Source organism: Dipteris shenzhenensis, chromosome 5 (assembly GCF_047967505.1).
Source record: "Dipteris shenzhenensis isolate YYH24624 ecotype China chromosome 5, Dip_SZ_1.0, whole genome shotgun sequence".
Lineage (NCBI taxonomy): Eukaryota > Viridiplantae > Streptophyta > Polypodiopsida > Gleicheniales > Dipteridaceae > Dipteris > Dipteris shenzhenensis.
The window spans coordinates 7,676,831-7,695,720 of NC_141600.1; the positions used below are offsets into that span (position 1 = coordinate 7,676,831).

Below are 18,890 nucleotides of genomic sequence, written 5' to 3' on the forward strand. Positions count from 1 at the left end.
TTATTGCCAAGGCATGGGCATCTCTGTCTTCCCAAGCTTCAAGCTCCTCTCTGTCTACTGCCATGACTATCTCCCCTTTCCTGTCCACCATGTCCTCTGGCTTCGACTCCACTCCCGTGGTCAGCTTCCACAACTTCCGAGCCACTAAATGACTCCGGATCTTCACTTTCTAGATCGGGTAATTAGTCCCGTCTAGTTTCCCAGACTCTCCAAAGTTAGAGATAGTGAAAGAGAGAAAACTGGGGGAGGAGGAAGGGAAAGCAGGGGTTGAAGAGGCTGTAGAGGTCGACATCTCTGCTGTTTATACCACACAGCAAAGTCAACCAAACTCAATTTCAGTAGACCAGAATTCTGAACGCACCTGACTGAAATTGAGTCACCCTCCTTCTCGCAAGGGCACAATCCTCCAGTCGTGGAAGTCGATTCCCAAGAGCTTCTGAATCAGGGTCGTCCTTCAGCAAGGTCCCTGCCTTCAGGCTCCCCCACCTGTGAGCCTCCTACTTGGGCTCTGATACCATGTTAGAAATTACCCAACAAAGGGTACACACAGCGGAAGACTTATAGTAATGCCCAGGAGCTCACACAATGTGCGGTGTGGGTTTGGAATCACAAACTTCTTTACTTCTGTGCATTCAATAGATGTGCAGACTCATCAATAGGCAATGAACCAACCAGATAGAGAAACCACCAAAATATATAGTTCCGTCCACAACTATGGACACAATACAAAAGAGACAAATCCAGAGTCCTACCAATGATGTGGTCCTCTGATCTTACCACAAGGTCCTTCTCCTATCTGCTGGCTATCTCTAGACTCGAGCCCGCGTGCTCCACCTCGAGCATAAGTAGACTTTCTGTCCAAAGATCTCAGCACCTTGCTGCCCTAGTAGACAGCCTAGGCTCAGCCCCAAGTGAGCTCAGTTTGCAGCAACTCTGGCCCTGCTTTGCCTCCTTGATGTAGGCCCAAAGATCAGGCTTCTGCTGCTCCTGCTGCTCCTCTGTTTGCTGACTTTCTGGATGCTGAAATGATGCAAGAGCCTCTGCACTTATAGGCCCCAAGGCATGGCAAAAATACCGACCAGTCTGTCCCAATCTGGCCGACTGGACAACCGACCTGGTTGGCTCAGCCCAACCAGCCCTTTAAGGGCTCCAAAACCGGGGCCTTTTGCCTCACACTTCTAGGACCTTTGGCCCTCCAATCAAGGCAGGGGCCCAGCCTATATAAGGCATGCCTACTGCCCACTGACAGCCCCAATTTGCTGCTCCACCAGGCCTGCTGGTTCTGCCCTCTGCCAGGCTCTTCCCAGCCACGTGTCCTGCGTCGTACTGCCCCGTACATCCTGCTGTCCTGACCCGCCTGTACCGTGCCATCATCAGGGTCTGTTGCAGGCCCTTTACCTGCCCACTACCCTCGCCATATGGCTTGCCATGCTGACGCCATCTGCAGGTCGCAATCCTGTGAGGTGCTGCCCATGTGGCAGCCCCCTCTCTTTCTTCTCTCTTGGGCACATCCTGCCCTAGGTCTCCCTCCCCCACACACTCCTCATTTGGGGGCTTACAGATGGGGAGGTGACCTTTCCAACACCTTAGAGTCTTAAATCTTGAGTCTTAAATCTCTCGAGTTAAATGTAATAACAGCATGACCTTTATGATGACTAATACGGATTGCTCTAGCTTCACTATCAACCTCAGAGTTATCGGGCTTGCCGTCATTTGCTGTCTAGTCAATGTTAGGCATGGCTGCTGTAACATGTATCATTGAACGAATCCTCCTCATCTCTTGGAGATTACCTCAACCGATGCAACAATACGGAGTATCAAAAGGAAAATGCATCTCAAAGAGGCTGTGAAGCACATGCGCAAGGAGATGGATCGTAGAATATTTTTTGGTTAGACACTGTGTCTACAGCTGATTATGTAATCTAGTAACAAGGGATATCACACCCCTACCATGCTTGGCCAAGTATTTTGCATTTGTGAGTTTTTTAGTGCTCATGCCATGCGAATAGTTAAATGAGCTGGCTAGAGCCTAACCCCTGCATCAAATAATGCTAGAATTTTCCAACACTCAAGAACTCATCACTACTGACATACATGTATACTCATAGAAGGAAAAGAAGACTTTTTCTTCTTTCAGACAAAATCAACACAGAGCAGCAATCCGAGGGGTGTTGAACAAATAGAAGTCCTGGCTGTTATGTTGGATCCCAGCTTTTTGCCTAGGGTATAGCACCAAAAGCCATGATTCAGCTTCCAATCAATGCTACCAGATCCATCTTGAGATCTGTACTTCTCAAGCAGACGTAGGCTGGCATTTACATATACCAAGCTCTTCGAGCTCTACTTAACAGAATTTACAAGGTATAAAGAAGTCAATTCTCAAGACTTGAAGATTATTTCTTGAAATGTTGTAACTTATAACTTATATTCATTATTTAAGAACTTGTTTGTGGTCTGTATGTCTACACATCTGCTTCATATCCTCTGTTATTTTTGGTGGTGTGATGCCTGCACATATGCTCCATATCCTCACTGTTGTCTCTTTCATTTGCAATTACACGAAAGTAGTCCACGCCATTGCTGTTATCTATTATCTTGTCTTCAATGCTATTCCAATACGAAAAAGACAATACAAATAATTAAATTAGTAATTACAATTGTCATATCATGTGACGTGTCACATGATACATCATGATGTATACATGTGGTCGCTTAGGGGCTAGAAGCACTTGCATGCCAATTTTAAATCACCGGCTCCTTCCACAAGGGATGGAGCATATGTGCAATAGTGTAGATTGGCCTATGGAGCCTATTCCCTCCTCTTTCTCCAAATTCCTAAGATGTCATCCTTCTTGAGAATTTAAAAATAGGAATTCATTTTGAAGAACCAACTTTTAGGTGACCTAAGAGGACTTAGTATTATAAATTGCAATTTACAAAACTTTTATGTATACTTGCTCTAGTCAAGGATAAGGCAAACTTGCGTTTCCTTTTGAAACTTCTATATGGACTCATATAAAACGCGCATTTTACAATCCTCATGGTCAAAGAGACAAAGCCCAAGTGCAAGGGCCCTGAATGCGGAGGGCTTCTTGCAAAAATGATTGCAAAAAACAATCCCCTTAGCATTCTGTCCAGCACGCAATCTGAAGTCACTCTAGTGCAGCCAATTTGAACTAGTCATCATGCGACGAAGGCTCTCTTTGGTCTTAATCAACTTATGAAAATTGAGCCCTTTTTAATTCAACAATAAAAAATAATTCAAAATATGGATTCTGTTGTAAAGTGTAGTGACAAGTCTAGAGAATAGACTCAAGACTCTATACTTTGTAAAGTGTAGTGACTAGTCTAGAGACTAGTCACTACATTGTGAGGTATATATTTAGAGACTAGAGTCGAGATTCTATATTTTATTCCAAATTCTAATAGGAAAATGACAAACAATTAATAGTTTCATGAATTCAATCATACCTGCTAAGGTCTAAGAAGATAAGACAAACAGTGTCTTGGAGGGTATCACAATCTCCCGTTGTTTGTGGCTTACGGATAATCTAATTCGCTAATTTATTGCTTGCTCAATCACACTAGACACTTGCTACAACTTCACAATATCCATAAGGAAAGCCAAATGGGGCTCCTTCAAAACCAAGTAGCACAGTTGGACAAAAGAGGAAGCGACTCCAATGGCAGCTTGGGCTTGGTCGAAATCTTACATGACCCTAGACTAAAAAGAGAAAGGTAGGAGAGAAGGAGTGCTTTGGATGCCTTTAGCCTCATCACTGGAAAGATTGTATATGGTTAGAATGATAGATGGAAGTTCTATTGAAGGATGACTCAGGTAGAGCTTCGGATTTAGGACTTTGAAATGATGAGGCTTGCCCACGCAAATGTGCGACATGGCATTGCAAGAAGAATCCAACCATTGATTGGAAGAAGCACATTTATTAGTTCAAGATAATCATGTGTAGATTGTTTTGCAAGGTGAAAAGGATTTGTCTGAAGGTTCGTTAGTTTCGGGATGGAAGTTTAAAAAACTTTGAAAGATTTTTTATTTCTTTGTATAGCAGTTGTAGAGTCGGCGGACTGGACTAGCACTGAAGCTACCCAAAATGGCAAAATAGCCAAGTTGGCTGATCAGATCATAGAGGAGTTATCTGATTGTTTTAGAGAAGAGTTGCCTTATGGGTTACCACCAAAGCGTAATGTTCAACTCAAGATTGAACTTACCCTCACTTGTTTTCAGTGTGGAGCGATTGCCTATCTATAGAGTATTGGTTTTCCCAAACGTTTGGGTTTTTTTTCATGCGATCCCTTGCATTTCTTTTGGTCTCTCTCCTCTCTTGTTTAGTTCATGTGTGGTGCTCTCTCTCTCTCCCTCCCTCCCTCCTACAACGGAGAAACTCTCCTTTGCTGCCATTACTGGTTTTGCCTTGCCTCCCTCTCCTTATGATCTGAATTATCAAAGGCAACGGAGCAAACTCAAAGGATAGGAACATGCTTATTATTTACAACAAGAAATTAGAGAGGCTAAGGCTCGACTCGTCTCTCTGGAGATGAAAGTTTTCAAGATGGAAAGCAAAGTTAAAAAGAGAATTATACAAGAAGTATTACAGATACAAAGTGAAGCAGTGCTCGAACCAAAGAAAATGGACAAAATAATCAACACATGGGTTGTTTATGAAGAAGTACAAGAACATGAAAAAAGGGGCTAATAACAGTCAGATCCTACGCATCGGAGGATTCCTCGTGGGTTGACAAGACGGGAGCATGGAAGAAAACCTGGAGCATGTCACAAAAGCAATCTCTAGATTCAAAAGATATGGTTGGTGTCCTCCAATAAAGGACACAAGCCTAATTAATTCTGAAGGACAAGTTAGCAAGAAGCAAAGTTCTCAAGCAAACCAACAAATTAAGAGGTAGCTAAAGTGAAGGAAAGTTCGCTAGGAAGACAAATGGGTTCAAATCCAAACTCAAAGACCCTAAGTCTTAAACTGATGTAATGAAGGTCATTTTTATCATAGTACTAGAAACTAGATGTGTGCTATAATAACCTCGAGCTGAGATGCCATGTGCACTCCTTGATCCTCTAGTTTATCCAGATGTTGTAAGTCATATTTTTTTGGTGTGTGCTTTGTCCCATAGACCTGTGAGGTCTCCCGACGAAATTAATCTCTTTCTCTCTCTCTCTCTCTCTCTCTCTCTCTCTCCAGATCGATTGCAGTTCCAACAGCTAGGTAGGGAGAGCACATGTAGGAATTTAATATGAAGATTCGTATACCAAAGAGGAAAGGAGAATAAGGTTGCGGATGCGTTGTCATGCATTTTGCTTAATATGAGTTTCATTGTATTAGAGAGTGGTCTAATAAATGAGATTAGGGAAACTCATACAGTGGATGAGTTTGTCAGAGTCTTTGACCTAAGTCTAATGTGATAAAACCGAGGGAAATAGATGACTCGACATTTAGAAAAAGCCATACTTATGCAAGATGCGGATGATATGCTAATAAGGTAGATAGTCAGAATGATCTCAGGTAGCATATGATCTCGTCAAACGAGTTTTCTTCTGGCTAGAGATGACAAATTATATTCATGAATGCTTCTCGTGTCAAGCAAGTAAGGCAGAGTGGGTAAAGCCCCTTGGCCTTTTATAGCCTATCATTAGGCAAATAGAAGAGCATTTCCATGGACTTTATTATTATTTTCCTAGAACACAAGGTATCGTATGATTCTATCCTTGTGGTGTTTTCACTGTCTAACCAAGATGGCTCACTTCATTCAGTCTATTACTGCCATGCAAGTGGCGGATTTGTTTATTAGTCATATATATATTTTGCATGGGTTACCCAGATCCATAACGTCAGACATGGATGCCAAATTTACCTGCAATTTTCGGATTGTGGTCTTTGGGGCATTAAGGACAGAGTTAGTATGAGGAGTGGGGGTCATTCTGAAATCAATGGTTAGATAGAGAGAGTGAACTTTAGAGGATATGCTGAGGGCATATGCTTTATTGTTGGAGTTTGCCTACGATGATTTAAATAATTCCTCTATAAGAATGAGTCCGTTCGAGTTGAACTATGAATACCTTAGAAAGTACCTAATGCTATGAACTGTATTTTTTAGTGCAAGAGATTCTAGCACTTGCCAGAGCCAACATTCTCCAAGCTATTGATAGACCTAAGATGAATGCGGAAGAAAATAGATCTTTTAAAGCATTACAGAAAGGAGAGAGAGTTTTTCTAAGAGGTCCTTTACACTAGTCTTTGACTGTAGAAGAGTTTGCTAAGTTATCACCCCGATATTGTGGGCTAGATGATTTAAAAAAGAATAGGCAAGGAGGTGTATGAACTAGAGTTGCCACGGGGTTGTAAGGTGCACCTAGTGTTTCATGTTTGTTGTTTAAAACAGTTTTTGCACCTGTTGACTCTCTAATTGAGTGTGTTGTTAAGAGATAGAGGATAATGTAAGACACAAACCAACAAGTATCTTGGACCGAGAAAAAATGCAACTACGCAATTGGAAGATGCCATGGTGTTGGTTGGATGGCATGGTTTGCCTCTATTTGAGGCGACTTGGGAATCCATTTACTATATGCGGAGAGCATTACCAGATTCCATGCTGATGTGTGAAGAGAAAGGAATGTTATGCTCAAGCCGAGATAAAGTGACCTCGAAAGGGTCAGTCGGCATAAACTCTAAGTGGTAGACATTTGTATTGTGCTTTAGGTGTGTAGTCAAGAAGTTTAATGTCAAGGTCATCGGTGAGGTTGATTACTTAATTAGGTGAGTCCAAAGGCCAAAGGCCTAGCTACTTACTCCTACTTGTGAATTGTGCCTAGAGACAAGTGATGGGAAAATTGGACATGTGGCCATCTAGGGAAGTGGGGGTTTGTAGAAGTTAACTATATGAACTGAATTGAACTTGAACTGGATGGTAGCTCTACAGACATTGGCTAGGAGGAGAGAAAAATTTACAATCACCTGTGAAACGTTTCTTTCTTTGTGCAGAGATTTGATTTTTGTCTTTATCAATGGTGGATCTAATCATAGTTATTTGTACCATATGTGAGGTCTGTAATCATTGGCATTTGTCAACTATGTTGGATTGTCTCATGTGGTATGGTTGACCATAGTAGAGCCTTTTTGGTTTGTTCTTATGTTCATGCTTGATGAGGCTGCTTATGTTACATATTTGTAGATTAGGACACCCAATTAGGTGTCTCCTCAACGATTGATCAATTTTGCTGCAAGCCTTTCAACCAACTTGTTATTAGGAAAAAAGGAAGCTCATTTTGGGATCCTGAGAGAAATTCGTGATTTCTTCATTTTTCTTTTCTCTAAAACAATAAAATATGACATAATCCCATTGACATACGGTGCAGAATTTTGTATTTCTGATATCACCAGTGCGTCCGGAGCGGGCCAAAACCCTCGAAAGGACTTCTGAAACGCCGAAAAAGGGCATCTGGAGGCCTGTAAAAGGCCCATAAAATCGATTGTGCAAAAGAATGCGATTTGATAGGTTGGCACCCTACCGACCTATCAAATCGCATTCTTTTGCACAATTGGTTTTCCGGGCCTTTTTGGCCTTTTCAAGGCCTTTGGGTGCCCTTTTTCGATGTTTCAAAAGTCCTTCCGGGGGTTTTGGCTCGCTCCGGATGTTAAATATAATAAAGTAGCTTAAGTATCCTCATTGAATGTGGCTGTATTTATTTATTTATCCTAATTTTTTTTTTCCAACGTTACATAGGCCCTCCTTTGATTGGTGGAGGGCTATTTTTCCTTCTGGGCTAAAAGGCCCCAAAATGAGCTCTGATTTTTCCTAATGCCAATTAGATAAATCTTGAAATGTTCATAATAGAAACTCAATAGAGCTAGCTAAAAAGATCTACATGTCTTATGTTTAGGATCGCCTCGTCTAACCTTGTCTTATGATACAAAGGAAATTCTTAATACGCTATTGTGTTGTATAGTGTGGCTATATATGGTTCTCTTACCTTGTTTCGTTGCATATTTTTGCGTATATGGCGTTCTTGGTGTTTTCTTTTGAACGTTGTGAATCTTACAATTATCTACTCATGCTTCTAGATGGAGTTCTAGACTTTGCTTTGTGGACGTCAGTATTTTTCTTGGTCCCATATATCATTTTTGAAAGCTTTGACTGCTGTAGGTTTTGGTGATTGGAGGAGGTGATGGAGGTGTTTTGAGGGAGGTGTCTCGACACAGGTCAATCGAACAAATCGACATATGCGAAATTGATAAGATGGTTGTTGATGTGAGTTACCTATTGAATGATTTGACGTTCTCTTTTATTTTTTTTGTAGAATTTTGGACTGTAGAACAACAAAAAATCTAAATTTGTACAATTATACAAAGGTATATTTTTCTTTTATTTCACAAGAAAAAATTCAGGGATCACTTCTTTTTGCAGTAATAGACGAACATGGGTTTACCGTAGCTTTGAAAAGCCGTGCTTGGACTGTCTATTTCATGTCCAGTTGGCTGCCATAGATTTTTAGATACAAAAAGGGATTCTCAATGCAAGAAGATGGAATGCCATTTTTTGGTCCCGTTCTGGGTCTTCTCCACCAAGAATTTTATCATACCCTTTAAAAGTTCCTTGGATTCTGTAGAAGCCTGTGCTCCAAAATGATAATTTCTATTACTTGTTAAGCTATGAATCAACCTGCATCCGCTCTTAGAATCTCCAAATTTTAAATTTTTGGACATGACATGGAGTCTCCTACATCATATCATAATTTTACATCTGCATTCTTGGGTTTGGGGAACTTTTGATCTCACTTTTTGAATGTGACTGAGGTTCTCCTACCCAAACCACAATTTTATGCATATACTTGGATATCACAAGCTACTCACTGTGGGTTTTCTGTCTGAAGCTCTAAGATATGATGTTTGGGTTTCCTAATTGTGGTCGGAATGCTGGCATTTCTGTTCTGTTTGGATCAGATATCCATGATATCAGTGGAATCTACAGACATTTTTACAGCTTTTGGCAATCAGAATTTAGAATCCGTTGAGTATTTAATTCCTCAAATCCAAAGAATAGTTTTTTGAGATCGATTGTAAATGATGTCGTCCATAGCCATTTGCTGCTAGTGTTTTCTTGTTTCATTTTAGGGCGAGTTTGACCTTGAGTAATTGTCCCATTTCTAATGTTTTAAATTGGAAGTATGAAAGCGTTTTACTATTCCTCAATCTACCTCAATCTTTAGGTTGATGTGATGAAACTATAAGCTGATTTAAGGCAAACCTTAGTGCATATAATAGGTGCGTCTAGATGTACTCGAGTAGCCATTGTTTCTGACCTAGAACGTATGCTACGTAGAATGTGTAGTTTGGGCTCATTTTAAGGAGGCATTAAGTATGAAGCTGCAAAGAGATTACTTGGTTCCTCTCTTGCCTAAGTAGGTGCATCTTCAGTGCACACAGGCTACGCTAGAGTGGGGTTAATCTATCATTTTGTAGACCTAATCTGGTAAACCATACTAGGACAGTGGACTTGTGCATACCTATACGTCTCATCCTTCTCTAGTGCGAGTTCAGATAAGGAAGACAATGCCAACGCAGGGAGCTTTTGTCATTCATCTCTATGACATGGTGCATTATGTTCTAGGAAGTCATATCCCACTGCAAGGGTGATGCTCCAAGACTGTCTTGATAATGTGATGTGGACGGCGTTTTTTCTGTGAGTGATATGGGAGTATCATGACCCATAGTCTGTTCATTTCCCCAGCTGTGAGCCCCTAAATGAGGACATGGGGGAGGTGTACCAGCAGAAGGAAAAATGTCTGAGATGTTGGCACAGAGAATAGACTGCCATGTGGGCATCATGGACAGCAAGGAAAAGCTACTGTTGGACGGCTGTACAGATGCTGTACAGCGGACTGTCAGAATAAGACTGCAGGTACAGGTCTGATACAAGCATAGGAGGCTGCAGCTGCGAAGGCTGCACAAGGGCAGACTTCACGGCCTGCAGGCAGCAGATGTCTTCTGCAGAAGACAGCAGCAGGTCGGGCAGGCCAGAAACAGGCGCTAGCAGTCACAGTCAGGTGCCACTTTTGGGGCCCATTTGTGCCTGCAGATAGGTGCAGTCTGCTGACTGGGTCAGCCCGTTTTGGGGCTTCCAAGGACTATATAAAGGCCCCTCCAGGGGCAGTCGACTCATTCTATGTTTGGGTTTCTCGTGACTGACTTTGTGCCGCACATCGAGCAGCAGGGAGGTCCAGTGACACACAACACAGTGCATAAACTCCCAGGCTGTCTACAAGCGCAGCAGACAGGCCAGGAATCAGACAGTACAGCCCTGCAGATCACCTGCAGCATCCCACAGTGGATGCATGGCCTCTCTCCACTTTGGACCACTGCGTATAGTGCGAAGTGCCTGGTGGTCTGCAATGCTCATCAAGTATGCTTTCATTCCACATAATGGGCTGCCTATCAATTTCTTCACGAGAGGAGGGTGGCACTCTCAAAAGTGTACTTCTGAAGCTATCCCAAGCTTTTAGAATGGTAGCCATAAGAGGAGAGGAGGAGGTTTGAGCAGGGCTGAAGAAAAAATCCATCTAGTGCTGTCCATCCACTCTCCTCCCGAGGTGGGAGTACATGTATGTATGCTGCGAATGAAAAAATTCTTTCAAGGCTCCGGTCCAGGCATCAATCCTCTAACCACTATCTTACAGAGCAGGGCCTTGCACCGCAAGTCAGAGTCGATGATATTAAGACCCCCTTCCTCAGTGGGGAGGATGAGGGTCTCCCAAGCCACCTTGGCTATGGCATCCGCCATCCCATCAAGTCCATGGACTCCACAAAAAGTTTTTGATAGGTCTCTTGAGCTAACTGATATAGTCGCTGGAGCGGCACCAGCATGAGCGAACAAACCGGTTGACAACCACAACCCTAGATGCCGAGTCTAGTTTGGCTGAACTCCGGAGTTTCCTCCTTACGCTCTCCAGCACATGAGAAAACTGGGAAGAAGGACAAGGGTGGTTTAGAACTTGAGGATCTTTGCCCATGCTTCTTACTTCATCTTCTGGTTTTGGGCTCCTCTTCCTTTCTCTTGAAGCATAGTACGTTCGGGATGGTGAAGGACTTGGGGAACGCCGTCTCGAAGAATTGTATTGTCTAAAGGATCCTTTCGGGGCAAGAGGAGTAGGAGAATTCCTTCGATTAGCTTTGGTTAAAGAAGTAGCTTGCTTGGACACAATCTCCTAGAATAAGTGCTGAAATGGAGCTATCTGCTTCAATGACTGATACTCCTGGATTTCGACCCTAATAAATTTGTCATCTAGATCATCATCGGGTCCTATGGGACACCTCTGACTAGGTTGTCTAGTGGCTGAACTGCAATTTTGTGAAACCATGATGTGCGAGATGAAAAATCAAACCCAAATTGTTTCAAGGCTTGGCTGAGCGAAAACGGCCAACTGCATAGCCCCACTTCTCTGAAGGAGATGGATGAAGACGGGAGCCAGCCTGAAGTAAGGGTGGAAGTCGCTTTTGCTATATGGCTCAACCAATTGTGTCGAGGAATCAACCAAAGTACTTACTGATATAAAGTTCAACTTCAGAGTTCCTATTCAGTAGAGGTTACACTTAAGCTACCGCTAAGATTGAATTCTATACCCATTGTCTACGTGTATGTAGCACTAAGTGTACTGAGTTCCATGCATCAATTCTAGATTCTAGGTCTTGAGCTAGTAGCAATGTTTACAATTGGCTCGAGGGCTGCATGCGACCTGTTTTCTGGGGTAAAAATTTGACCTTACCCCTTTTGCACCAAAAACACCATCCAAAGGAACATGATTCAAAGACCCAAACCTTTGTCAATGTTTGAAAAACGACTTTCATTGCAACTACGGGAAGCATGGACAGCAAGAGAAAGCTGCTGCTTGAGGGCTGTATGGAGTTGTACAGATGCTGTACAGCAGACTGTAAGAGCAGGACTGCAGGTACAGGTCAGGTACAAACGTAGGAGGCTGCCCAAGGAAAGACTCTACAGGCCGTGCAGACACACCTGCAGACAGCAGATGTCTGTGCAGACGACAGAAGCAGGTTGGGCTGCTACAGCGGGTCAAAACAGGGTCAGAAACAGTCACACCAGTTAGGTGCCACTTTTGGGCCCATTTCTGTCCGCAGACAGGTCACCTAAACTACAGGCTGTCTTCAAGGGCATTGTGAGGAAGCAGGCAGTACAGCCTGCAGGTGACCTACAGGGTGAAAAGCAGTATACTGAACTCTTAGGGCTCAGAGGATCAATGTTGGTGGAGCATTCAGCCTTAGGTCTTCACAACTGAAGCCCTAGGAGAGCACGCAGGCTGATCGAGATTGAAGGTGCCAGTAGGATGTAGATGACAGTTTTGAGTGGTCAGGGGTCCACATCTAGGCAGTACCCTATCTGCTAGATGGTAGCTCACTGACCACACCCTTTTTTTTGCCATTTGTTTGGAGCAATCTATAATACATGGTCTACTATTCTACTCTACTGTGGCACTGTTCAAAGATTTAAGTCTATGCCCATCTCTCTCTATGCACTTGTCTACACATTAAGGAAAGAAGTGCGATTTGAAATAGCATTGTGTGAATTTTGTGCAAACATTTTCATAAAGTTCCCCTGCAGAGAGTGTTGGATGTAGCAAGCAACCTCTGTTTTCCAACAAAGTTGCACTCGCTTACTCCATTCTTAGCTCCTATGGAGGATTGGTGCCCAAAAGAAGTCCCATACCCACAGCGAGTTTGACCAGTTTGTTGAAAATTTTGTTTGTGGACCTTGGAAGTGTGCTCAAAGCACTATGTTTTAGCTTTGCAAGGGAGGCATATCTTTTGGTAAATCTATCCAAGGCCATTGTCTTCATGAAGTGGTATGGATCTGAAAACATGAACCCTGTGTGTACAGATGACAATATTAATTTGATTAGCTCTCCACAATACACAAAAGATCTCTTAACCTTAGTTTCACACACCTAGACACACACGAGAGAGAGAGAGAGAGAGAGAGAGACAGAAAGAAATAAAGAAAGAAAGTTTATTAAAGTCTTCGGAAGACCGATGGGTCTATGAGAATGTGAAAAGCCTAATACAATGAGCTGTGGTAGTGGAGCTACTAAACGAGCATCCACACCGATGCAGAACGCAAAAAAATAAAAAATGGCAGTACTAAGTCCTAAGTCCTAAGTACAACATAGTCATGTCGATAGTCGACTATATGTATCAATCTCAGCATCAGCATCGCGACATCATCATCATCATCATCATCAGCAACATGACATCAGGATGGATGAGGCAGTGGAGGCATGAGGTCAGCAATAGAGCGTTGTCGTCAGTGCTCATGATCTCGTCTATCCATTCCGATCCTGTCCGGACTCTGTCTGAAACTCGCTCATAAAGTGCCATGACAGCCCAGATGATCTCCTAGTTGTAACCCAAGTTTTGTAGGCGTCGTATGAGGCGGGCTCTCGGAACGGTGTCAAATGCCTTGGGAAAATCCACAAAGCAACAGTAAACCCTCTGCTTCTGTGCCCTCGCCTCCTCGATGATACATTTGAGCGCGAGAATGTGATCCATGGTCCCATGATCCCGCCTGAAACCGGTCTGTCCCATTGCTATGAGTCCTCGACACTCTGAAAATCCGCTGACCTCAGAATCAAGTATTGATGCATAGAACTTGGACATGACATGTCCAATCATAACGCGTTGTAGTTCTCTGGGCTCATGGGATCCCTTGCCTTGTGAATGGGTGAGATAGTGTTAATGGTCTAGGTGCGTGGGTGAGAGAGAGAGAGAGGGAGTTTATTAAAGTCTTCGGAAGAAAACTGATACAATAAGCAGAAAGGGTGGAGCTACTAAATGAGCATCATCACCCATGTTGGATGCAAAGTGCTAAGTAGTACATAGTCATATCATCAGTAATGGCATCATCGTCATCATCATTATCATCATCATCATCCTCATCCTCATCCTCATCCTCGAGTCCATCGCCATCAAGGTTGGTTGGGCTAGGAGGAATTAGAAAATAGAAGCTTATACAGCTCGTGCTGACACTAACTACAAACCGCGCCACTTCGAGCAATGCGACTTGCTGGAGTCAAGATTTGCAAAACTCTCTTAGGGGAGGCTGGACGACCTTATGGGCTAGCTGTTGATGAAGTTTGAAGGCAAAGTAACTGAGGTGTGGTGACGAAAAAACCAGTCAGCATTTGAGCTTCTGGCTATGGCAACCTGACACGACTTTTTGTCCAAGCTTGGTACTGGGTCTTCTCTATCAGTACATCTTTCATTGCGCATCAAATGCCCTCCTCAAAGAGTTACTCTCATCTGGTTGAATTTCATCCTTCAAGTTGCTACTATCGCTGGTTCCAAGTCCCTCACTATTATCAATATGCAAAGGACCTTGGCTTTTTAGATTTCATTGCTTGTAACATGCATCTATATGGTGACGGTTCTTTTTGAATTGTAAGAGACTAGACACTGTCACATCAATGGTAAGACCTTCCCTATGGCCTGCAAAAGATAGATAAGTTTGAGGGAGAGGGTTTTCATACTTGGCAGACTAAACTGAAATTTATTCTAATGAAAAAGGGGATCCGAATGTGGCTAATGGAAAAGAAAAGAAACCAACAACTAGGGAAGGAGAAGCTTTATGGCTCCCTAAGGATGAAAAAGCACTAGCCATAATTGCTCTTGGATTGAGTGATTCTTTTATCCACCACATTGATAGCTGTGAGACTGCTCATGCTACATGGACTCATCTTGAGCTTGTCTTTGGAGGACATGGGAGGTGTTTCAAGTTTAGCTTGCTCATCAAATTCTTTGATGTGAAATTGGATAGAGGAGAATCCATCGCTTCACATTTAAACTCCATGAAGAGCATACTGACTCAATTATCTGGCATTAAGTTTAATCCTGATGATGACATTGTAATTGTTATCTTACTCATAAGCCTAACTGAGGAATATGGCACTATTGTCACTACTCTCACCAATATACCAGAGATTAGTTTGGTGGAAATTGAGTCATCCCTCTTAGAAGAGGAAAGGAAAATCAAACAGACGAATGACTACAAAGAACATGGGGCATATTTGGCCAAAAGCAACTTCAAGGGCAAGAGCAAGATGAAGTGTAACTTTTGTGGAAAACTTGGACATTTTGAGAAAGAGTGCTATGCAAAGAAGAAATGTTCAGCAAACCTTGTGGAAGAAGCAGAGACAGAAGAAGAAGAGGAACCAGAGGATATTAAAGCTTTTACTGCTTTCACCACTCAAGTCAATTTTGACAAGGGTGATGACCCATATGTTTTCTAAGTTGTTTGTGTGTGAGGTCAATAATGGTTCTCTGCCATGGATAGCCCATCCTTAAATGATTGTTAGTCTTGTGTTTGAGGTTTTACCTTGTTGGACCCATGGGGATTTCCATGCATAGTCATTGTCGAATCCTCCAGTTGTAAACCAAGAGTCCTAGGAGTGAGTCACAGGTTGGGGCCATGTGTGTTGCCACATGATGGTGGGCAAGCCATTGAGCATCCCATGTACTACTGCTGAGGGATGAGGTCATCAATTTGTGGGGGGAATGAAGGACAAATTGATGTAATGAGTGTTGGTAAACTGAAAGGAAAGAGTAGAGTGGACACAAATTCAGAATACTTGCATATAGAATGAAGAAGAGTGAGTCCTTATGTAGGCACCTCTTACATGCTCACTGACATCACTGATGACTTCAGAGCTCCATAATCATCTCCTCAATCTGCTCCTAGATTCTCTCAATCATCCTATGTGGCTTTCCACCACCTAACTATGCTTATGGGCACCTAACTGTCCTCTAGCACTCACACATAGAAACCAAGGTGTGCCTGAGGCGGTGTGCCTGAGGCATACACCTTGATATATCCCAACAAACCCCCCCCTCAAGGGAATGCCTCAGGCTATGTCAAGGATGCAGCTAGCACAAGGTGTCTCATGCCATCTCATGGTGGTCATGGATCTATCAATGGCTAGGATCTCAAGCTAGCAAGGGTTCCCATGGGTGTAAGGTAAACAAAAGGGATACAAAAAGACCTTCCAATGGTTATCTCCCTTGCATTTACATGCACACAATGTCTGCAGGAGGTACCATGGAGCAAAACAGATACACATGGCCTACATCATAAGGTGACTAGAGGTGTTTACAAAACACACAAAACACAATAGTTTATTTCATTCATTGGAGGACTATCCAAGCTGAGTACCTTGACTCAACATAAAAAGAGAGATCTGGAGCATACATAGAGATGATTTAAAATGCATAATCTTCAAAGGATGCCTCATCTTATGGAGGCACATTAACTGAAAGTAGATTGGCATTTTCTGTCTTTGCTTTGGCTCTGCAAAACTTCTCATGATGATTGTTTTTGCCACAGTGTTTGCATGGATTGATTTTGAAGCAGTCCTTTGAAAGGTGATTTGTTTTCCCACAATGATTGCAAGGTGTAAACTTGCCCTTCTTGATTTTTACAGCATAAGCTGTGTCATTGTCTTTCCTGAGCTCCATGTGCCTTTCTTCTTCTTGGAGAGCAGAGATAATACCTTCAAGATTAGGATTAGAAAGATTTTTCAAAGTGGTAACAATATGATCATAATCTTCAGGCATACTCTTAAGCAACACTGCCATAGCATCATCTGTAGTGATAGGAGAGTTAATAGAAGCAAGTTGAGTCATAAGACTCCGCATGTAATTGACATGGGCTGCCAAAGGAGTGCCACTAACCATCTTCAATTCAAAGAAAGAGATTTCAAGTGATAATTTTGAGATGTGAGAGCTAGCACCAAAAATCATGTCAAGTTTCTGCCAAGCTTCTGAAGGAGACTCTAAGTCAGAGATGTGATGAATATAATCATCTCCTAAAGCAAGAGCAATGATACCATATGCTTTCTCCTCTCTAGCGGGATCCCTCGCAGGGAGTGTCAGAGCTGAGGATTCTCCAGCATTGGAGGCTGTAGAAGAAGTTGAAGTCGGTTTGACAAGTCCCCAGAGGTTTTCCCTCATTAATGCAAATTTCACCTTCATCTGCCATGTGTGGAAGCCCTTTCCATTGAACTTATCTATATTCAATATGGTAGCCATGAGAGGGTCTAACCCAGGTATTGGGCAGTGTCTTCTCTCTTACAAGGCTAGAATAACAACTGAAAGGCTTCCAAATATAAGCATTTAATGTAGCAAAGACTAGTGACCAAAATTCAATCAATGATGCTTTTTCTTACATGCTTCATAGAGGTGGCTAAAATGAAAGCTTTCCAATCAAAACCAGGTATAGCAACTCAAAGCAAAGCTGAAGCCACAGTTGTACTGATGTTATTGAAAACTTCAAAAACTCAGAAATGCTAGAGTAGCATCTTATGTAGCATCACTTTCAAAAACTTGTCAAAACTGTCAAAATCAAAAGACTGAACCTGGAGGGCTTGAATCTCACACTCCAGAGCAAGGAAAAAGGGGGTTTCTGAGGCAAAAAGAAAGCTTATATACCACAGAAGGTCCACTGAGGAGAAGGGGCGCAAAATCGCATTAGGGCGCCATAGCTTGCTTCTCCATTTTCGACTGGTTTTTCTCTGTTTTCAGCTTGAATATGCAGCCATTGCTGCTCAGATTTCAGCACAGGATAGCTCTAGGTATGGACAAGCTCCCTCTGAAAGGAATTAGAGAAGCATGGAGCATTCTGAGAAAACACGCAGGGAGAAGGGTCGACGATCTGCGTGAAATGGCGACGAAGAGAGGGAGTGATTCTTCAATTCGTTGCAGCCAAGGGTTCGCCCCTTCGAGGTGTATCTCCAGCAGGAAGGGCATGGAGAATGGCAGAGAAACGGAGGAGAATAGGCTTAAGCAAATTTTGGGAAGAAGAGGAAGAGATGGTGAAGAAGAAGATGGAGAAGAAGAAGATGATGTGGCAGAAATGGGATCAAGGGGGATCAAATGGCTCTGATACCATGTTGGTAAACTGAAAGGAAAGAGTAGAGTGGACACAAATTCAGAATACTTGCATATAGAATGAAAAAGAGTGAGGTCCTTATGTAGGCACCTCTTACATGCTCACTGACATCACTAATGACTTCAGAGCTCCACAATCATCTCCTCAATCTGCTCCTAGATTCTCTCAATCATCCTATGTGGCTTTCCACCACCTAACTATGCCTCTAGCACTCACACATAGAAACCAAGGTGTGCCTGAGGCATACACCTTGATATATCCCAACAATGGGGTGTACCTCTACCTAGGGGTACAAGGTTTGTGTGTGTCACCACATGGTGGTTAGTGTGACTAGGTTAGGTGATAGAAGGTTCTAGTGTGATTGAGAGATTCATGGGCTTGATTGAGAAATCAGTGTAGTAGTTAGGCTTTGCGATCTATAGATTCCTAATCACATACAGTACGTAGTTGAAGCAGTTTCTAATTATAACCACCCCATACTACCAATTCTTGTGCTGTGTTGTATGAATACTTTTTGCCACTATATTGGGGGGAATACCATATTAAGAGAAATCCTGAGGTTGATGTCAATGTCTGGTCTATAATAGTATTTTATCAGTGCAAAAATGTCTCACTCACAAAGCATACACATTCTGTGAGAATGACTAGATACTTTCTCTTTCTGACAAGTAGCAATTTACACATCTGTGAAGCAAATTTTTGGTCATGTTTTCCTTTGCAGATATATCCTTATGAATGCTCTTGTTCCACTATGATTAGTGTGACTGGATTTCATTGTATTGTTAGCATTTCTTTAGCCTGTCAAACTTGTAGGATGATTGATACTATGAATTCAAGGCATTAGGGTATTGGGTAGTTTGTTTCTGTCCAGAACTTTCTGACACTTCGAAAAATCTTTCTATGTATGCCTTACGTGACTT

General features: G+C 42.6%; 1 protein-coding gene across 6 annotated transcripts in view; it reads left to right on the forward strand.

The window, feature by feature from the left end:
• The window catches only part of LOC147901568 (spermidine synthase 1-like), a 74,264-nt gene that overhangs the window by 19,346 nt on the left and 36,028 nt on the right, over nt 1-18,890 (forward strand). For all 6 annotated transcript variants that reach the window (XM_087374545.1, XM_087374546.1, XM_087374544.1 and 3 more), the window contains exon 4: nt 8,170-8,274. In XM_087374545.1, coding sequence (XP_087230671.1) covers nt 8,170-8,274 — 105 coding nt within the window. The remainder of the gene's footprint in view (nt 1-8,169; nt 8,275-18,890) is intronic.